The sequence below is a fragment of the Lonchura striata genome, chromosome 6, assembly GCF_046129695.1.
Source record: "Lonchura striata isolate bLonStr1 chromosome 6, bLonStr1.mat, whole genome shotgun sequence".
Classification (NCBI taxonomy): domain Eukaryota; kingdom Metazoa; phylum Chordata; class Aves; order Passeriformes; family Estrildidae; genus Lonchura; species Lonchura striata.
The window spans coordinates 45,815,894-45,839,089 of NC_134608.1; the positions used below are offsets into that span (position 1 = coordinate 45,815,894).

General features: G+C 45.5%; 1 protein-coding gene across 1 annotated transcript in view; it reads left to right on the forward strand.

The window, feature by feature from the left end:
* Window positions 1–23,196, forward strand: part of MUC5AC (mucin 5AC, oligomeric mucus/gel-forming) — a 59,256-nt gene that overhangs the window by 32,170 nt on the left and 3,890 nt on the right. Inside the window, exons 25-39 of the mRNA XM_077784418.1 lie at window positions 302–541; window positions 1,125–1,281; window positions 1,873–2,001; window positions 2,339–2,480; window positions 3,743–3,786; window positions 3,881–4,087; window positions 4,897–15,621; window positions 15,787–15,926; window positions 16,866–17,040; window positions 17,224–17,474; window positions 18,607–18,790; window positions 19,173–19,371; window positions 20,250–20,428; window positions 20,655–20,724; window positions 21,469–21,500. Of these exons, the coding sequence (XP_077640544.1) occupies window positions 302–541; window positions 1,125–1,281; window positions 1,873–2,001; window positions 2,339–2,480; window positions 3,743–3,786; window positions 3,881–4,087; window positions 4,897–15,621; window positions 15,787–15,926; window positions 16,866–17,040; window positions 17,224–17,474; window positions 18,607–18,790; window positions 19,173–19,371; window positions 20,250–20,428; window positions 20,655–20,724; window positions 21,469–21,500 (12,874 nt within the window). The remainder of the gene's footprint in view (window positions 1–301; window positions 542–1,124; window positions 1,282–1,872; window positions 2,002–2,338; window positions 2,481–3,742; window positions 3,787–3,880; window positions 4,088–4,896; window positions 15,622–15,786; window positions 15,927–16,865; window positions 17,041–17,223; window positions 17,475–18,606; window positions 18,791–19,172; window positions 19,372–20,249; window positions 20,429–20,654; window positions 20,725–21,468; window positions 21,501–23,196) is intronic.

Here is a 23,196-nt window from a genome sequence, read left to right on the forward strand (position 1 = left end):
TGGCATAACAGCAACTTTATCAGTAGCTTTCTTCATGGAAAACCCTCACCGAAGAGACGTATTTAGGATCAGCTAAAATGAAATAGCTCAGTACTTAGAACAAAACCCATCAGTCCATTCCTTCATAACAACAAGCTAGAGACCTCTCTTCATGAGAAGTACTTTATGAAAATATCCAACACTGTTACTAAATAGGCATTAATAATCTTACATAAGAGTCATCCTGAGGTTTGTTACTCACAGCTACTAAGAAATTGTACCTTACTGATCTTTGTCATTTTGGTTTTTTATCTTGATGCAGGGCCATGTCTGTGGACTTTGTGGAAACTATGATGGCAATGGAAATAATGACTTCACTACTCGCATTCAGTCTGTGGTAGGAAATGTGCTGGAGTTTGCCAATAGCTGGAAAGTATCTTCTAATTGCCCAAATGCCAATCGTACGCAGGATCCATGCACTGCAAACCCATACAGGAAAGCCTGGGCACAGAAGCAATGCAGCATCATCACCAGTGAGGTGTTTGCAAAGTGTCACTCACAGGTATGACAAAAAATTTAGTCTTAAATTCTCGACAGAATGACTGCATCCATTTATATGTAGAATAAATTATCAAATACTCTAAAATACGTTTTGTCATGCTTGACAAAGTGAAGTTAGAGCAAATTCCTGCATAGAGTGACTGCATAGAAATAGTTTCACTTTCATTTTCTCAGCTTTGGTCTTGAGCAAGTATACTAAAGAAATGGATTGTTTTGCTTTGGTTAGTTTGTTTGTGTTAATAGAAGGAACAACAGTAGATATATCTCGGTATATGTTTATTGTCTAATGGCATCATTTTCTACTAATACAAATATCAGACACCTGATATGTATGACTCTGTGCTAGCTTGTAGTAATTTCCAGTATTTTGCAATTGTCTTCAACACCAAAAAATTCTTAATATTGCAGTTTACTAGCAATAGCTTTATTCTACATTTCCCTCTTGATTTTTCAAGGTGTTTTCATTATTTCTTCCTTTCTTAGCTTTCTCTCATACACCTATGAGTTTCAGATATCTTATTCAGCTATTTTAGGACAGTGCAAAGAGGAAAAGGGCATGAAAACTTGAATGTTTTCTCTATCAGGTTGAACCAAATGAATATTACCAAGCATGTGTTGATGATGCTTGTGCCTGTGACACTGGAGGAGACTGTGAATGTTTCTGCACAGCAGTAGCTGCCTATGCTCAAGCATGTAATGAACTGGACATCTGCATATCATGGAGAACCCCATCCATTTGTCGTGAGTTTCAACCCACTACTTTTTTAAGGGGTTCAGAGGGAAAGAAAACAGAAGGGAGGAAAAAAAGGAAACAAAGGAGAACAAGAAAGGAAGGATAAAATTGTGCTTCTAAGAGGCACAACTATGTGCTTAAAAAGCAAACAAACAAAACATAAAAAAACACCAACAAAGCAGTTGAGTAAATTGCTGGAAAACAATCTATCTTAGTTAAATGAAACCACAGGCAATAATTTTTCAAGCAGTGTGATTAGTGTCTAATTAACTTGACAATCATGATACACTACTAGTGAAATATGATATTTTATACACTACTACATTACATCAGGCTCCATGTAAATAAACATAAGTGCAAGCTAAGATCAGTGATTCAATCAACTTATTTTTCATGTTTAATGTATAACTCCATTATGTATATATTTATTGGTTTTAAAAGGTTTTAGAAATGTAACAATTGTATTGCCTTAACAATAAAACAATATATTGTTCCCTACCTATGGGATTATGTTGATCCCATTGGATTTTTACCTAGAAAAACTGAAACAGTATAGAGCTAAAACATCAAAGGTATTTTTCTGGCATTTCTTCTTCTAGCTCTCTTCTGTGATTACTATAACCCACAAGGGGAATGCGAGTGGCACTACAAGCCATGTGGAGCACCTTGTATGAAGACCTGCAATAATCCAAGTGGGAAATGCCTTCATGAGATGAGGGGTTTGGAAGGTAAACATAATTATGTATATCTCATTCTAGTTGAAAGGTTAAAATACAGTATGGTGAACAAAATTTTTATTACTCACTATATGACATGTTTACACAAGCAATTATAAGAAAAGATTTTCTAATTAGTATTGTATTCCCTAATGGATTATGTACTTGTTTGGAATGAAGATGGGGACAAAATACTCCACAGCATAATGTACAATCAAAGGAACAGCAGTAAGAGAATATGACATTCCACTTACCATGTGGGACATTTTGGGAAAAGCAGATTATGAGTGTAGGCTTACTTATAATTATGAAAAGCCTAGTGTCAACTTGACTCTTTTTTTAATTGCAGGTTGTTATCCACAATGTCCAAAGAATAAGCCCTATTTTGATGAGGAAACCATGACCTGTGTTTCTTATTGTGGTTGTTACGAAGATGGAAGATATTACAAACCAGGAATGGAGATGCCTTCAAAGCAGAATTGTGAATCATGGTAGGATTAGAAAATAATTTTAAAATAGATTTTAAAATTGTGGAACATAATTCATCACACATTAAATTTGTTAATTACCAACAGGAACTAGGCCAGTCAGAGGCTGATGAACAATGTCTAATTTTCTTCCCTTCCCAGGAAATTAAACGATAACACAGCGAAACATTTCATCATCAAGAGATTAATAAATACACAAAATAAGTAGTAAAGTCCTTTAACATTATTATAATTATTAAATTAAGTGAAAACAAGCTAAAATAATTTAGCTTGTTCCCTAAAAAATTAGGGAAGAGCCTGAGAATTTTTAAAAAGCTATACCTAAACTCATATGTGAAATTCATTAGAAGTGAGCAACCAACACATCTACATTGTTTTGAGCTTGTTTTTGTTATTGCACGGGTACTTGCATAGTTGCAATAGTCAGCACGTATTCTCACACATAACCGATGACAAGTCCTGCTAAGCCTTCTATAAGGCTTAAGTACAGAGTTAGCAAAAGCAATTGTGAAGCAGTTGTCTTAAGATACCTTTAAAGAAGCTACACTTAAATATCGTAAGCAGTGCAATCTGAATAGCAAAAATCTTAAGCCAAAGCCCATTGGAGCTAAACCAACGTCCTTTGCAAGGTTTGCACTTCATAGATGCCTTGGCCTATATCATCTAGGCCATTAACAGCACCAAACCTAATCCATTAAACACCTATCCAAATCTCAGTTTATTCAGTGTATAGATGTCCTTAGTTCCTGTAAATAAATAGGTCAAGATTCAGTTCTTAAACAGATAAATTGCCCTTCAAACCAGAATTCTTCTTGCATATTTTGGAAGCCTAATGGAAATTCACTGTGTGGATTGCCTCAATATCCATGGTAGTAATCCTTTGTATATATCCTTTTAGATGTAAATGATATATATACTGTGCTTTTCCCCTGCAAAAAATAGATCTGTTGTGTAGATAAGAATATTTGAAATCATCTATCTTGCATCTTTTTTTGTGTTCCCAAAAGCACTGGTAGCGATGCTGCATATTTTATATGCTGGCTCAAAGAAGAGCAGAGCTACCTTTCTTGCCAGAGAACTTGTAGCCAGACTATAAATACCTAGCCTGAGTTTATAAAGCAGAACCGACTGTCTAGCTCAGACAAGGGTCATTTTACATTTAAACACACAATTAATAGCAGAGGATTGATAGAAGAAAAATTATAAGGAAAAAAATGTCACAAACCAGTATGTCCACACTCATAATCTGTTTTTCTCTTTTTCAGCGAATGTACAATTCATGGCAAAAAATGCAGATATGATGAACATGGTATGTTGATGAAGTCGTTGATATATGAATAAGACATATTTAGGGTACTCTGTGTTTCAGGTAGCAAGGAATAACATCCTGTTTTGATCTACAGAATGTGTCTGCATTTATGAAGGGCAGAAGTACAACTACAATGATGTGGTCTACAACACTACAGATGGCACAGGATGGTGTATTGTTGCAATCTGTGGGACCAATGGAACACTTCAAAGGCTTATGCATGAATGTCAAATCGCAACATCACCCACAACAGCAACGACATTTCACTTCAGCTCTACACCACCTACCTCTACTTCCACAGGTACGTCCTTTGTAGCCCCTAAGATTGTATTTTCTTGTTTAGTGAGGAAAAACATATTTTGCAGTACTAAGTGGATTGCTCGGATATTGTCATTGAGATAACAAAATTTAGGTTTTTAGAATTCCTGTACAGCATTCTTCAGGTTGGGAATCGCAAGTTCCTCTAGGCATATGTTTTATGAAATCAGTATTTAATATAAAATACATCTATTTTGAAATTACAGAAAACATCAGCATTACTGGAATTCAGTAGCTATTTACCATCTTTTTCATAATGAGAGTTTACCTGCAAAAGCTCTCCAACCAATAAATGGTTTATTCAGATCAGAGCTAAAATACAAAGTGTAGGGATGTTTGAAATAAAGGAACAAAGACTGCTCTGCTCTAAGTGAGGAGTCAACTGATTTGGAAGAAAAAAGCAACTATTTCCACTGATTTCAATACATTCCAGAGAGACCTAGTATATGGTGAAGCAAGACAGAACCAAAGCAAATACACAGAACCGAATGCAAAACAAGTGAGACTTGTTTTTTTTCTAGAGTGTATAAATTAGACCTGAACTTTATTTCAGCACCTTGTAATATATAATTAGTATTCCCTTGGGAAGTGACAGTTCAAAGCATGTCACTACATTAAATTTCTGGGTGATGGATTTGCTGTTCTACAACACAGTAAAATAAACTGATGCACTACAGGAGCATAATGCAAGACAACATTAGGAAAATTGTCAGCCCATTTAAAAAAAAAAAAGTATTTACAGGATTCATTCTTCATTTCATGGTCTCTTCCTTTTCCTTTTATCCTTCACAGTGTCACCAACTACATCAGTATGTGTTCATGAAGTCTGTGAGTGGTCAGAATGGTATGATGGGAGCCTACAAACCCCTGGTTATGATGGGGGAGATTTTGAAACATTTGATGATTTACGAGCAAAAGGTTATGAGGTTTGTAAAGCCCCAAAGGCTGTTGAATGCAGAGCAGAGAAGTTTCCTGAAATACCACTGAAAGACCTTGGCCAGAAAGTAGAATGCAGTACAACACAGGGGCTTATATGTTACAACAAGGATCAAATTTCAACAATGTGCAACAACTATGAAATCAGAATCCTCTGCTGTGTTTTTGTACCATGCTCTTCCACAAGGCCTTTCCGCACATCAACCCCAGTCACAACTCCAACTCTGACAGAAACATCAACTGAAACAACATATTCAGTTACTACTGAAAGTATATTGATCCCATCACCTGTTGAAGAAACAACTAAAACAACAACACCTGTCACCACATCCCCTTCAACAATCCCTCTTTGTTACAAAGAAAAATGCTACTGGTCAAGATGGTATGACGTCAGTTATCCAGGGTCAGGTTACAATGATGGAGATTTTGATACAATTGAGAACATCAAAAATAAAGGATACCAAGTCTGCAGCAATAGAAAGGAGGTGGAATGTAGAGCAGTACGGTTCCCTAATACACCATATCCTCTACTAGAGCAACATATAACGTGTAACACAGAAGAAGGGTTAAAATGCTACAATAAAGATCAACTGCCACCCATCTGCTATAATTATGAACTGCGTTTTAAATGCTGCATAAATATACCAGTGCCATGTGAAACAACCCCTGAAACTCTGACTACAACAACACAACCAACTACAAGGCATCCAAATACAATGTCCAGATCAGAACCAACAACAATAAGTTTACAAACAAGACACAAGACAACAACTGGGGAACCAAAAACAGATTACATCCACACCAGAATAACATCAAAACCAACAATGCAAACAGAAAAACAAACAACTACAACAACAGTGGCAAGGAGCACTAAAACAACAACATATTCAACTAACACCCCCTGTGAACCCGAAATCTGCACCTGGAGCGAATGGTTCGACGTTGACTTCCCCTCCTCGGGGCCCAACCAGGGAGACTTTGAAACCTACCAGCACATCCGCGCCGCCGGCAAGCGAATCTGCCAGCAGCCAAAGCAGATCGAGTGCCAGGCGGAGGACTACCCTGACGTCGCCATCCAGCAGGTTGGGCAGGTCGTGCAGTGCGATGTCCACTTTGGACTGGTGTGCAAGAACGAGGACCAGACGGGCAAATTCAAGATGTGCCTCAACTACAAGATCCGTGTGCTCTGCTGCACCCCCAACTACAACTGCTCGATCCCCATCCCTGTGATAACAACCAGCCCCACCACCAGCACCACGATCTCCACCATCCCATCAACCACCACTGTCACCACCTCCACCTCCACGCCCTACATCTCCACCACTACGAGTCCCACCTCCACAGAAATCAGCACTTCCACCAGCACCACCAGCCCCACGCCAACGACGTCTACGACAACTTCCTCCACCACCCCCTGTGAACCTGAAATCTGCACCTGGAGCGAATGGTTCGACGTTGACTTCCCCTCCTCGGGGCCCAACCAGGGAGACTTTGAAACCTACCAGCACATCCGCGCCGCCGGCAAGCGAATCTGCCGGCAGCCAAAGCAGATCGAGTGCCAGGCGGAGGACTACCCTGACGTCGCCATCCAGCAGGTGGGGCAGGTCGTGCAGTGCGACGTCCACTTTGGACTGGTGTGCAAGAACGAGGACCAGACGGGCAAATTCAAGATGTGCCTCAACTACAAGATCCGTGTGCTCTGCTGCACCCCCAACTACAACTGCTCAATCCCCATCCCTGTGATAACAACCATCCCCACCACCAGCACCACGACCACAACCATCCCATCAACCACCACTGTCACCACCTCCACCTCCACGCCCTACATCTCCACCACTACAAGTCCCACCTCCACAGAAATCAGCACTTCCACCAGCACCACCAGCCCCACGCCAACGACGTCTACGACAACTTCCTCCACCACCCCCTGTGAACCCGAAATCTGCACCTGGAGCGAATGGTTTGACGTCGACTTCCCCTCCTCGGGGCCCAACCAGGGAGACTTTGAAACCTACCAGCACATCCGCGCCGCCGGCAAGCGAATCTGCCGGCAGCCAAAGCAGATCGAGTGCCAGGCGGAGGACTACCCTGATGTCGCCATCCAGCAGGTGGGGCAGGTCGTGCAGTGCGACGTCCACTTTGGACTGGTGTGCAAGAACGAGGACCAGACGGGCAAATTCAAGATGTGCCTCAACTACAAGATCCGTGTGCTCTGCTGCACCCCCAACTACAACTGCTCGATCCCCATCCCTGTGATAACAACCAGCCCCACCACCAGCACCACGACCACAACCATCCCATCAACCACCACTGTCACCACCTCCACCTCCACGCCCTACATCTCCACCACCACGAGTCCCACCTCCACAGAAATCAGCACTTCCACCAGCACCACCAGCCCCACGCCAACGACGTCTACGACAACTTCCTCCACCACCCCCTGTGAACCCGAAATCTGCACCTGGAGCGAATGGTTTGACGTCGACTTCCCCTCCTCGGGGCCCAACCAGGGAGACTTTGAAACCTACCAGCACATCCGCGCCGCCGGCAAGCGAATCTGCCGGCAGCCAAAGCAGATCGAGTGCCAGGCGGAGGACTACCCTGACGTCGCCATCCAGCAGGTGGGGCAGGTCGTGCAGTGCGACGTCCACTTTGGACTGGTGTGCAAGAACGAGGACCAGACGGGCAAATTCAAGATGTGCCTCAACTACAAGATCCGTGTGCTCTGCTGCACCCCCAACTACAACTGCTCAATCCCAATCCCCGTGATAACAACCATCCCCACCACCAGCACCACGACAACAACCATCCCATCAACCACCACTGTCACCACCTCCACCTCCACGCCCTACATCTCCACCACTACGAGTCCCACCTCCACAGAAATCAGCACTTCCACCAGCACCACCAGCCCCACGCCAACGACGTCTACGACAACTTCCTCCACCACCCCCTGTGAACCCGAAATCTGCAACTGGAGCGAATGGTTCGACGTCGACTTCCCCTCCTCGGGACCCAACCAGGGAGACTTTGAAACCTACCAGCACATCCGCGCCGCCGGCAAGCGAATCTGCCGGCAGCCAAAGCAGATCGAGTGCCAGGCGGAGGACTACCCTGACGTCGCCATCCAGCAGGTGGGGCAGGTCGTGCAGTGCGACGTCCACTTTGGACTGGTGTGCAAGAACGAGGACCAGACGGGCAAATTCAAGATGTGCCTCAACTACAAGATCCGCGTGCTCTGCTGCACCCCCAACTACAACTGCTCGATCCCCATCCCTGTGATAACAACCAGCCCCACCACCAGCACCACGACCACAACCATCCCATCAACCACCACTGTCACCACCTCCACCTCCACGCCCTACATCTCCACCACCACGAGTCCCACCTCCACAGAAATCAGCACTTCCACCAGCACCACCAGCCCCACGCCAATGACATCTACGACAACTTCCTCCACCACCCCCTGTGAACCCGAAATCTGCACCTGGAGCGAATGGTTCGATGTCGACTTCCCCTCCTCGGGGCCCAACCAGGGAGACTTTGAAACCTACCAGCACATCCGCGCCGCCGGCAAGCGAATCTGCCGGCAGCCAAAGCAGATCGAGTGCCAGGCGGAGGACTACCCTGACGTCGCCATCCAGCAGGTGGGGCAGGTCGTGCAGTGCGACGTCCACTTTGGACTGGTGTGCAAGAACGAGGACCAGACGGGCAAATTCAAGATGTGCCTCAACTACAAGATCCGCGTGCTCTGCTGCACCCCCAACTACAACTGCTCGATCCCCATCCCTGTGATAACAACCAGCCCCACCACCAGCACCACGACCACAACCATCCCATCAACCACCACTGTCACCACCTCCACCTCCACGCCCTACATCTCCACCACCACGAGTCCCACCTCCACAGAAATCAGCACTTCCACCAGCACCACCAGCCCCACGCCAACGACGTCTACGACAACTTCCTCCACCACCCCCTGTGAACCCGAAATCTGCACCTGGAGCGAATGGTTTGACGTCGACTTCCCCTCCTCGGGGCCCAACCAGGGAGACTTTGAAACCTACCAGCACATCCGCGCCGCCGGCAAGCGAATCTGCCGGCAGCCAAAGCAGATCGAGTGCCAGGCGGAGGACTACCCTGACGTCGCCATCCAGCAGGTGGGGCAGGTCGTGCAGTGCGACGTCCACTTTGGACTGGTGTGCAAGAACGAGGACCAGACGGGCAAATTCAAGATGTGCCTCAACTACAAGATCCGCGTGCTCTGCTGCACCCCCAACTACAACTGCTCAATCCCAATCCCCGTGTTAACAACCATCCCCACCACCAGCACCACGACCACAACCATCCCATCAACCACCACTGTCACCACCTCCACCTCCACGCCCTACATCTCCACCACTACGAGTCCCACCTCCACAGAAATCAGCACTTCCACCAGCACCACCAGCCCCACGCCAATGACATCTACGACAACTTCCTCCACCACCCCCTGTGAACCCGAAATCTGCAACTGGAGCGAATGGTTCGACGTCGACTTCCCCTCCTCGGGACCCAACCAGGGAGACTTTGAAACCTACCAGCACATCCGCGCCGCCGGCAAGCGAATCTGCCGGCAGCCAAAGCAGATCGAGTGCCAGGCGGAGGACTACCCTGACGTCGCCATCCAGCAGGTGGGGCAGGTCGTGCAGTGCGACGTCCACTTTGGACTGGTGTGCAAGAACGAGGACCAGACGGGCAAATTCAAGATGTGCCTCAACTACAAGATCCGCGTGCTCTGCTGCACCCCCAACTACAACTGCTCAATCCCCATCCCTGTGATAACAACCAGCCCCACCACCAGCACCACGACCACAACCATCCCATCAACCACCACTGTCACCACCTCCACCTCCACGCCCTACATCTCCACCACCACGACTCCCACCTCCACAGAAATCAGCACTTCCACCAGCACCACCAGCCCCACGCCAATGACATCTACGACAACTTCCTCCACCACCCCCTGTGAACCCGAAATCTGCACCTGGAGCGAATGGTTCGATGTCGACTTCCCCTCCTCGGGGCCCAACCAGGGAGACTTTGAAACCTACCAGCACATCCGCGCCGCCGGCAAGCGAATCTGCCGGCAGCCAAAGCAGATCGAGTGCCAGGCGGAGGACTACCCTGACGTCGCCATCCAGCAGGTGGGGCAGGTCGTGCAGTGCGATGTCCACTTTGGACTGGTGTGCAAGAACGAGGACCAGACGGGCAAATTCAAGATGTGCCTCAACTACAAGATCCGCGTGCTCTGCTGCACCCCCAACTACAACTGCTCGATCCCCATCCCTGTGATAACAACCAGCCCCACCACCAGCACCACGACCACAACCATCCCATCAACCACCACTGTCACCACCTCCACCTCCACGCCCTACATCTCCACCACCACGAGTCCCACCTCCACAGAAATCAGCACTTCCACCAGCACCACCAGCCCCACGCCAACGACGTCTACGACAACTTCCTCCACCACCCCCTGTGAACCCGAAATCTGCACCTGGAGCGAATGGTTTGACGTCGACTTCCCCTCCTCGGGGCCCAACCAGGGAGACTTTGAAACCTACCAGCACATCCGCGCCGCCGGCAAGCGAATCTGCCGGCAGCCAAAGCAGATCGAGTGCCAGGCGGAGGACTACCCTGACGTCGCCATCCAGCAGGTGGGGCAGGTCGTGCAGTGCGACGTCCACTTTGGACTGGTGTGCAAGAACGAGGACCAGACGGGCAAATTCAAGATGTGCCTCAACTACAAGATCCGCGTGCTCTGCTGCACCCCCAACTACAACTGCTCGATCCCCATCCCTGTGATAACAACCAGCCCCACCACCAGCACCACGACCACAACCATCCCATCAACCACCACTGTCACCACCTCCACCTCCACGCCCTACATCTCCACCACTACGAGTCCCACCTCCACAGAAATCAGCACTTCCACCAGCATCACCAGCCCCACGCCAATGACATCTACGACAACTTCCTCCACCACCCCCTGTGAACCCGAAATCTGCAACTGGAGCGAATGGTTCGACGTCGACTTCCCCTCCTCGGGGCCCAACCAGGGAGACTTTGAAACCTACCAGCACATCCGCGCCGCCGGCAAGCGAATCTGCCGGCAGCCAAAGCAGATCGAGTGCCAGGCGGAGGACTACCCTGACGTCGCCATCCAGCAGGTGGGGCAGGTCGTGCAGTGCGACGTCCACTTTGGACTGGTGTGCAAGAACGAGGACCAGACGGGCAAATTCAAGATGTGCCTCAACTACAAGATCCGCGTGCTCTGCTGCACCCCCAACTACAACTGCTCGATCCCCATCCCTGTGATAACAACCAGCCCCACCACCAGCACCACGACCACAACCATCCCATCAACCACCACTGTCACCACCTCCACCTCCACGCCCTACATCTCCACCACCACGAGTCCCACCTCCACAGAAATCAGCACTTCCACCAGCACCACCAGCCCCACGCCAACGACGTCTACGACAACTTCCTCCACCACCCCCTGTGAACCCGAAATCTGCACCTGGAGCGAATGGTTTGACGTCGACTTCCCCTCCTCGGGGCCCAACCAGGGAGACTTTGAAACCTACCAGCACATCCGCGCCGCCGGCAAGCGAATCTGCCGGCAGCCAAAGCAGATCGAGTGCCAGGCGGAGGACTACCCTGACGTCGCCATCCAGCAGGTGGGGCAGGTCGTGCAGTGCGACGTCCACTTTGGACTGGTGTGCAAGAACGAGGACCAGACGGGCAAATTCAAGATGTGCCTCAACTACAAGATCCGTGTGCTCTGCTGCACCCCCAACTACAACTGCTCAATCCCAATCCCCGTGATAACAACCATCCCCACCACCAGCACCACGACAACAACCATCCCATCAACCACCACTGTCACCACCTCCACCTCCACGCCCTACATCTCCACCACTACGAGTCCCACCTCCACAGAAATCAGCTCTTCCACCAGCACCACCAGCCCCACGCCAACGACGTCTACGACAACTTCCTCCACCACCCCCTGTGAACCCGAAATCTGCAACTGGAGCGAATGGTTCGACGTCGACTTCCCCTCCTCGGGACCCAACCAGGGAGACTTTGAAACCTACCAGCACATCCGCGCCGCCGGCAAGCGAATCTGCCGGCAGCCAAAGCAGATCGAGTGCCAGGCGGAGGACTACCCTGACGTCGCCATCCAGCAGGTGGGGCAGGTCGTGCAGTGCGACGTCCACTTTGGACTGGTGTGCAAGAACGAGGACCAGACGGGCAAATTCAAGATGTGCCTCAACTACAAGATCCGCGTGCTCTGCTGCACCCCCAACTACAACTGCTCAATCCCCATCCCTGTGATAACAACCAGCCCCACCACCAGCACCACGACCACAACCATCCCATCAACCACCACTGTCACCACCTCCACCTCCACGCCCTACATCTCCACCACCACGAGTCCCACCTCCACAGAAATCAGCACTTCCACCAGCACCACCAGCCCCACGCCAATGACATCTACGACAACTTCCTCCACCACCCCCTGTGAACCCGAAATCTGCACCTGGAGCGAATGGTTCGATGTCGACTTCCCCTCCTCGGGGCCCAACCAGGGAGACTTTGAAACCTACCAGCACATCCGCGCCGCCGGCAAGCGAATCTGCCGGCAGCCAAAGCAGATCGAGTGCCAGGCGGAGGACTACCCTGACGTCGCCATCCAGCAGGTGGGGCAGGTCGTGCAGTGCGATGTCCACTTTGGACTGGTGTGCAAGAACGAGGACCAGACGGGCAAATTCAAGATGTGCCTCAACTACAAGATCCGCGTGCTCTGCTGCACCCCCAACTACAACTGCTCGATCCCCATCCCTGTGATAACAACCAGCCCCACCACCAGCACCACGACCACAACCATCCCATCAACCACCACTGTCACCACCTCCACCTCCACGCCCTACATCTCCACCACCACGAGTCCCACCTCCACAGAAATCAGCACTTCCACCAGCACCACCAGCCCCACGCCAACGACGTCTACGACAACTTCCTCCACCACCCCCTGTGAACCCGAAATCTGCACCTGGAGCGAATGGTTCGATGTTGACTTCCCCTCCTCGGGGCCCAACCAGGGAGACTTTGAAACCTACCAGCACATCCGCGCCGCCGGCAAGCGAATCTGCCGGCAGCCAAAGCAGATCGAGTGCCAGGCGGAGGACTACCCTGACGTCGCCATCCAGCAGGTGGGGCAGGTCGTGCAGTGCGACGTCCACTTTGGACTGGTGTGCAAGAACGAGGACCAGACGGGCAAATTCAAGATGTGCCTCAACTACAAGATCCGCGTGCTCTGCTGCACCCCCAACTACAACTGCTCAATCCCAATCCCCGTGATAACAACCATCCCCACCACCAGCACCACGACAACAACCATCCCATCAACCACCACTGTCACCACCTCCACCTCCACGCCCTACATCTCCACCACTACGAGTCCCACCTCCACAGAAATCAGCACTTCCACCAGCATCACCAGCCCCACGCCAATGACATCTACGACAACTTCCTCCACCACCCCCTGTGAACCCGAAATCTGCAACTGGAGCGAATGGTTCGACGTCGACTTCCCCTCCTCGGGGCCCAACCAGGGAGACTTTGAAACCTACCAGCACATCCGCGCCGCCGGCAAGCGAATCTGCCGGCAGCCAAAGCAGATCGAGTGCCAGGCGGAGGACTACCCTGACGTCGCCATCCAGCAGGTGGGGCAGGTCGTGCAGTGCGACGTCCACTTTGGACTGGTGTGCAAGAACGAGGACCAGACGGGCAAATTCAAGATGTGCCTCAACTACAAGATCCGCGTGCTCTGCTGCACCCCCAACTACAACTGCTCGATCCCCATCCCTGTGATAACAACCAGCCCCACCACCAGCACCACGACCACAACCATCCCATCAACCACCACTGTCACCACCTCCACCTCCACGCCCTACATCTCCACCACCACGAGTCCCACCTCCACAGAAATCAGCACTTCCACCAGCACCACCAGCCCCACGCCAACGACGTCTACGACAACTTCCTCCACCACCCCCTGTGAACCCGAAATCTGCACCTGGAGCGAATGGTTTGACGTCGACTTCCCCTCCTCGGGGCCCAACCAGGGAGACTTTGAAACCTACCAGCACATCCGCGCCGCCGGCAAGCGAATCTGCCGGCAGCCAAAGCAGATCGAGTGCCAGGCGGAGGACTACCCTGACGTCGCCATCCAGCAGGTGGGGCAGGTCGTGCAGTGCGACGTCCACTTTGGACTGGTGTGCAAGAACGAGGACCAGACGGGCAAATTCAAGATGTGCCTCAACTACAAGATCCGTGTGCTCTGCTGCACCCCCAACTACAACTGCTCAATCCCAATCCCCGTGATAACAACCATCCCCACCACCAGCACCACGACAACAACCATCCCATCAACCACCACTGTCACCACCTCCACCTCCACGCCCTACATCTCCACCACTACGAGTCCCACCTCCACAGAAATCAGCTCTTCCACCAGCACCACCAGCCCCACGCCAACGACGTCTACGACAACTTCCTCCACCACCCCCTGTGAACCCGAAATCTGCAACTGGAGCGAATGGTTCGACGTCGACTTCCCCTCCTCGGGGCCCAACCAGGGAGACTTTGAAACCTACCAGCACATCCGCGCCGCCGGCAAGCGAATCTGCCGGCAGCCAAAGCAGATCGAGTGCCAGGCGGAGGACTACCCTGACGTCGCCATCCAGCAGGTTGGGCAGGTCGTGCAGTGCGACGTCCACTTTGGACTGGTGTGCAAGAACGAGGACCAGACGGGCAAATTCAAGATGTGCCTCAACTACAAGATCCGCGTGCTCTGCTGCACCCCCAACTACAACTGCTCGATCCCCATCCCTGTGATAACAACCAGCCCCACCACCAGCACCACGATCTCCACCATCCCATCAACCACCACTGTCACCACCTCCACCTCCACGCCCTACATCTCCACCACTACGAGTCCCACCTCCACAGAAATCAGCACTTCCACCAGCACCACCAGCCCCACGCCAATGACATCTACGACAACTTCCTCCACCACCCCCTGTGAACCTGAAATCTGCACCTGGAGCGAATGGTTCGACGTTGACTTCCCCTCCTCGGGGCCCAACCAGGGAGACTTTGAAACCTACCAGCACATCCGTGCCGCCGGCAAGCGAATCTGCCGGCAGCCAAAGCAGATCGAGTGCCAGGCGGAGGACTACCCTGACGTCGCCATCCAGCAGGTGGGGCAGGTCGTGCAGTGCGATGTCCACTTTGGACTGGTGTGCAAGAACGAGGACCAGACGGGCAAATTCAAGATGTGCCTGAACTACAAGATCCGCGTGCTCTGCTGCACCCCCAACTACAACTGCCCATTTTCCACTGTTTTGCCCACCACCAGCACATCAACTCTAACTACCCTTAGTGAACCCTTCTCTACAACTCCTCCTCCTCACATTTCAACTACTCCTTGTTTCTGCAAGATTGGTGATTCTATTTTTTCTCCTGGTTAGTGTGCTTTATTTTTTTTCTTGTTTTTTTTATTTCTTAGTTTTACCTTTTTTTTTTTTGCTCACATTTTTCTGTTAATTAACCTTTTTTTCTGTTTTTTGACATTTTTTTTTTGTTGGTTTTTTTTTGTTGTTTTATATGTCTTTGTTTCCTTTTCTGCAGGTGACTTGATTTACAACAGGGTGGATAGTGAAGGCTGTCGATTTTATGCTATCTGTAGCCCAACATGTAATATTGAACGACACAGTGTGCATTGTCCTGTCACTACTCTGCCAGCCACCACTTCCTCTGAGTGGTCTACAGTAGTAACAACAGCAGTTCCTCTATCTCCCACCTCTACAAGTTCTGTTTTTCATGGTTGTGTTTCCTCTATTTACCCTCCATTACAAGTATGTGATTTCGATATTATATTTTCACTGTTTAAATAATATAATTTCTTTGGGTGGTACCTGATTGGAAGAGTTTGTAGTCTTTATACCTTACATGTGCTTATTTCAATTATTTTTCTAATGATGGGCAGTATACAGGGCATAATATTTTAATTTTTCCTTTTTTTGAATTTCTGTTTTTATATTGCTGAATAAGTGACTATAGTCTTTTGTTGTTACTTTATTTTTAGTGAAACTCTTTGGTGCATTGCATATGCAAGGTATCTTCTCACTGACATATTAGAGGGAGTTTTCTTATGTATGCTATTTTTTCACTAAAGGGAAATATTTAAGATACAGTAAAGGCTTGTATCTATTTCCTATATTCTGCCATTTTATCTATACTCCTTTAAACTTATTTTATTTTTATGTTCTCTGTTGTCCTTGAAGTATGCTATACGCAGAATAGAAGAAATAAATTCCTGTAACCTAATATATGTCCCCTAAACTCCGGAAGGGCTCATGCAGTTGCAACAAGTGTCGTTAAGGTTTCCACCTCCTTTCAGCATTAAAGAAAGTTAATCCTGTAGAATATTGACAACTTTTACTCTCAGTGAAAATTTTCATTTTAGTCTTTGCTTTAGTTTCAGAAATGTTAGTGTTGTTTATCCTCCATAACATGGTCAGAATTTTGAATAACTCTAGTTGCCATTTGAAATCATTAATACCACAAATTGAATATAAGTAACACATACTAATTTCCTTTCCAACACCACCATTACTGGGAATATCATAGCATAAATCTAAAAAGAGGAGTAAAGTTTATTCCTGTTTACAGAGTTTTGTGTAAAAAGCTTTTTCTTCGTTTTGCAGCCTGGAGAACGATTCAAATTATCCAACTGTACAGAAGTCATCTGTAATGGAGACAACAGTATAGATGTAGTACCAACGTACTGCCCACCTGTAAAGGAAATTACCTGTGCAAACAAATACCCACCAATGCTGGTACCTGATGAAAATGGATGTTGTTATCGATATGAGTGTCAATGTAAGCATCAATAGATTCAGGAATAACATTTTGTGGAAAAAAAAAAAAAAGCCAAGCTTTACTCAGATTATATGGGCGTTTTCATTTTTTAGGGTTGCTCTATAAATTGCAGAATCTTCTGTTTTTTAATTTTCTTCTACCTAAATTCTCATTTTCATCTTCCAAATATTTTCTCTGTACCAGGTGTGTGTAGTGGATGGGGTGATCCTCATTACATTACTTTTGATGGAACCTATTATACCTTCCTTGAAAACTGCACTTACGTCCTGGTGAAACAGATTGTCCCTAGATATGACAACTTCCGTGTTTACATTGACAATTATTACTGCGATGCAAAAGATGGACTCTCCTGCCCTAAATCCATTATTATTTTCTACAAATCTGCAGAAGTGGTGCTGACTCGTCAACTCATGAATGGTGTGATGACCAATGTGGTAAATATTTTTTTTCTATTTTTGCAAAAAAGAAAGTGTCCATAAGCCTTACTGATGCCTTTTTGAGGTACAGTCTGTTAGAACATCACATCATGGAGGTATGAGAGCAGAGAGTACCACTAGGGGGGAAAAAAAAGGATTGCACTGGATGCTAAGAACAAAATTAATATTTCATGAAAACTGGTACATTGTGCCATACACTTATGTAAACATGCACACTTTGAAGAAATATAAATGCAAATTGCAAGGAGGAGTCTTCTCCTGGGGAAAGGATGGATGTGTATCCCTTATCTGCTGGATGAAAATTAAAAACATAGTCCCACTCTTAAACTGGAGAATCTATTAGTTGATTAGAGAATCTATAGAAAGGGAGAAAAGTTTGTCTGAATAGGCACTCCCACCTTACAGTACCATGCCACATTCTTAGTCAGAAACATACATTGGTTCCCCGTGAAAGAAAACATAACTGACGATTTTAACTCATGCTTTAGCCTGATTCAGTGAGAAGAGGGTTGCAGAATAACTTCTGGCAAAAAACTATTAGGCAAATAAGTTTACCTTTATTAACTCATATAAGATAATGGCTACAAATTGAAAAGTTTAACAAATAAATATGATCACTACTACATAAAACTGGCACTAAGGGCATCTGACTTCATTTTGAATTCAGACAATTCTTCCAATGTCAATTACTATGTAATACAGAGATGGTGTGATTATCTCACAAAGTTATTACATAATAATGGCAGGGATGTTTCTGTAGCTAAAGGAAACTATCACTCATTTTCACGTGAAAAATGTTTCCAAGGCACATAATCATGAGGGATAGAATGAAAATACTTGGATTTATATGCATAGAATACTTTGTATTAGCATAGAATCAGCACAAACACAGTATGTAGAGGCCACTTAGATTATTATCACATTCTAGCAATATAGCAATACAAGCCAAGATATCAATGCAATTATATGCTGTCATTAGGATGCCAATCAGCACTGGATGTGATGAACAATAGTATGGAGTTATGCATAATTATGAAGATTAGCACACATATTTAAAATAATCAGGCAGAAGCAGTGCTTGTTCTGACATGCTGTTTTGTTTTGGCTTTTTTTTTAACCCTGCTTTCAGATGTACTTCAACAAAAAGATTGTTGAACCCGGCTTCAAAAAAGATGGCATTTCTTTCTCCACTCTTGGCATCAATATGATTGTTGAAATAGAAGAAATTGGTGCTGTCATCACCTTTAGTGGTCTGATTTTCTCTGTCAAGCTCCCATACAGCAAATTTGGCAACAACACTGAAGGACAATGTGGTAAGAAGGCTGGACAGATTAGAGGGGGTACTCTTTCCTCTGCCCACCCCCCCCCCCCCCCACCTTGGTTATGCTCACCCACTCTGGTGGCAATGCAGTCTTACGATTGACAGAGATTTTTAAACAGCAGTAAATGGAAATGAGTACAGTTCTGCTCTTCAACTTCTGTAGGATGTCAAAAGCTCAATATTTCTTTGGCGCTGGGGTTTTACATCTACTTGTTTTTCTATAACCTAAAGTTCATGTAACTAGAGAAAGTGCTCCCTAGGAAGCAAGGCAAAATATGTATTTCATGAGTATATCACACCAAACATATCAGCCCAGTAATGTATTGTGCATCTCTGACATGGCTTATGAGACTTATCCAGCTTGTCTCTTCCAGGAACATGTACAAACAATAAAGAAGATGAATGCCGCTTACCAAGTGGTAAGATCATTTCCTCCTGTCCCCAAATGGCTCATCACTGGATTGTTGACAACAACAAGTCGTGCCATGGAATACCAATACCACCAGCTATAACCACACCTCCACCAAAGCCGCAATGTCAAACGCCTGCGCTCTGCAAGCTTATCTTGAGCGAGTAAGAAAACAAATTAATTTCTTCTAGACACAACTGTCTCAGTATCTTATAAGAAAAAATAACAGCTATAACTTTAGCATGTGATAATAGCTGAAAATGTCAGCTTAATGACAGAATATAAATAGTAAAAGGCCTCTGCAAAAGAAACTAGTCTGCCTTAATGATTTGCATACCAAAGATAACTGAGCAAGTAGAGGTAAAGTCAGAAAATCAGGGATGCAGCAAGCACTAAAATCAATACGCCCTGGATGCAATACTTCCAGAGTTTGTTCATTAAGTATTAAGCAAAGACTGAACTCTAAATTTGAAGTGGGTCCTCAGTACAAATACAGAGAACCCAGTTACCAAACAGGTGAAGAGAGCAGATGCAAACAGCTGAGAAATATCCTTCATTCTGTGTATATTTTACCTAAAATACAGAGCTCCAAAAGCACAAAGGCTTGTTTCCTGAAGTATGTCCTATACCTGTGTAGGCTGACAACATTATTTATAAAAGGCCTTTTATACATGTTTTCTGTAGTATCTAGTAAGTTTGGAGCTACTTTATGTGTAAATTTTCTATTGCTACTTTTTTCTCAATCTGGTGCAGTTGCCTTTTACATTAAATTTCTGGTCTCAAACCACTCAAAGATTGTGTACGCATATAGAAATACTATGCCTGTTAACATCTTTAGAAAAAAAATGCACTTCAGATTTCTTAATCTTTCCTGAATCTAACTCCTAGCTTACTGGCCATTCCTAGGGTTTTGTTTCTTATAATGCCTTCTTTACTGAAGCATAGTCACATGCTATTAACTGGAAAGTGTTTTCTGACAGGAACAGACTTTGTATAATGGCTCATTGATATAGAAGGGGGTTGCTTTCTTTACTGTCTGCAGGGTTTTTGCAGAATGTCACACAGTGATACCACCAGAACCCTTTTTCAAAGGCTGTGTTTTTGATGGATGTCGCATAGACGATGAATCCATGCAGTGTTCCAGTTTGGAGATATATGCTACAGAGTGTGCTGCTAGAGGTGTCTGCATTGACTGGAGAGGAATGACTAACAATACATGTTGTAAGTATTGCAGGACTCAAAATGCATGTGATAAATGGTAGAAATTAGTGTTTTAGTCACTAAACACGTCTTATATCTGACACTTGGTTACTGTCTACAAAAATGCAGTGGGGTCTTTTCTCACAGAAGCTGCAGATAAAGAAGGCAAAGCTGTAGTAATTTTTTTCTGGAAAAAAATGCATCTACTGGCAATTTTTAATATTTTTTTTGGTCTTTTTCCATACAGCATTCAGCTGTCCATCAAGCACTGTATACAAGCCTTGCGGGCCCATTAATCCAGTTACCTGTGACCAAAGGTATTGGAAAACAACAAAAAACCCCACCCTTAAGCACCTGCTTATATTTTTCTTATCTATCTACTTTCCTCAGAAATTTGAGTTATTTTACAATAAAATGTGTTACGAATTTCACTAACTTATTCAAGATTTATAAATACCAATCAGCTCTAGGAACACGTGCTTCCTGTTGCCCTTCAGAAAGTCCACATTTCTTGTCTTTTATCTGACATGATAGACTGCTCTGCCCTCTGCCTCACCACAGAAGTGTTGTACTCAAACACATATGTTCTTCCCATTCCAGCTATGAGCGTCCTGGCTATGGAGTAACTGAAGGCTGTTTTTGTCCTGAAGGAATGACACTCTTGCGTGCAGAGAGCAACATCTGTGTCTCTGAATGTTGTAAGTCATCTGTAGCTAGTTTGGGGGATAAATAAAGATGGGAATTATTGGTCAGGAGGCCTGAGTTCTGTAGTCATCTTGTACACAGTCAGATCATTGTAAATCAGTCTCCCTCAGTGTCCCCAATTACAAACTGAATCATAGTCAATATTATCCTTTTTTCCCATCATCCTTCCTTACACGAGACCCACCAAGATGGTAGAACTCTACAGTTCAGCAAAATTAGTCTGCATATTAATTTTCTTGTTAGCTTTATCTTCACAGTATTTTTATTGGAAAATGCACATCTTTATTCCTTTGTCAGTTTTCATTGGTGTAAATACCCATTCATTTGTTTGTCTGTTTTTTTCTATTTCTTTCTAGTCTGCAGAGAGCCAAATGGAATGTCCAGAAGGGTGAGTATCACAATGAGTATGGCTTAAAGAGCACAGACAAGTGAAACAAGATGATATTTAGTGTTCCATTGAACCAAAACTTTGTCACAAATGTTTGCTCACTTTCAGTCTTAAAAATAATGAGTACTAGAGCACCCCTAAGAAATTTAACAATAAGTGATAAAATATTCTTTCAATAACCTCACATACAGGGAAAAAAAACTTTAAAAGGACAGAAAGAGAGAGATGGTGGTAGTGGAAGTTAGGCATATATGCTTATTTTATTTCCACAAATTTGGCTTGATAAAATTACCAGAAATGGAGAGATGGATAACAAAGTTTACCTGTTGCTTATCATGTTAATGTCTTGCATTATTAGTTCCTCAGCTGCACAGAAATCAGCAACCTAATGTGAAAATAAGTACATCATATGATAATTTTTTATTTAAAGATGGATGCTAAGCTCGATAACTTCTCCTTTAGGACTCCTGTAACCCTCATGCTAACACTATTAACAAATAGAAAGTAATAGCTTTGTGAACTCAGAACCTTTAGTGGCTTCCAATGTCTTCCCCAAATAAACAGTTTGAGGGTCTCCTATGAAATCTGAACTATGAAAAAGCTGATATAATCAGTTATTACTATATGCCTATATGAATATGTCAACTAGAAGCAAATAAAATTATTTTTGTTTATTTTTATATTTAATTTTTTTTCTTCCCATTGCCTGTGGTTTTCTTTTTTATTTAGCCAGGAGAAAAGTGGACAAAAGATTGCCGAGAATGTGTCTGTGACAAAAACACTCTTCAGGTGAAGTGTACAAAGCACGAATGTTCTCCGACACAGCAAATATTTTGTGAAGGACCAGGTTACATGCCTGTTCAGACACCGATACCAGAAGATCCATGCTGTACTAGGACTGAGTGCTGTGAGTACTGTCTTAGTTCTTTATCATGGCCAATATGCTATATTAATTTTAGGAAACTACAGCAATCATTTCACATTTTTTAATACTTTGCATTGATGTCATAATGCTTTTCTCTCTCATCCTGCTATTTAGAGCCTTCTTGCAGAGCATACAGTAAATGCCTGAAGATAAGAAATGTAAACATCAAAAAATTTTATATAGTCATAGAAAAGTAACTGAAAATCTTCTATAATTTAACATTGAAAAACTTTAATACTGCCACTATCTGAAACAATAATCAAAAACCATGTAAAAGCTTTTCAATTTCAAAGACCAGTATTAAGAAAATTAACTTTAAAAAATAGTCCTGACTATTCAAAAATTACTCAGGAAAGTTCCAGAACCAGTTATCAAACCAGAGAGTCATCAGATTTCCCCATTGGTACAAATTTCTCTTTGAAGTTATCTTTTTCCAACAATTACTACTCTGTTCTTCTCAGTGTTTTGTTTTACAAAGATTTAGGAAAGCCCAATCACATTGAAAACACCTTGGCACATAGTCTGAATTAGTCATTAGACTATCTTTTGTAAACACCATATCTACCCCATGGGAAGACTTCAGAAGTTCATGTAAAACAAAACTGCTTTAATTCAAAAATTCTGAGCTTATTATTTTCTTTATTCTCTTACATGAGACAGACTGTAACACAAGCCTCTGTGCTGACATCACACCGCAGTGCTTAGAGGGGCAGGAAATAATCACAATAATGCCACCTGGAAACTGCTGTCCTGTCTTTGAATGCAGTAAGT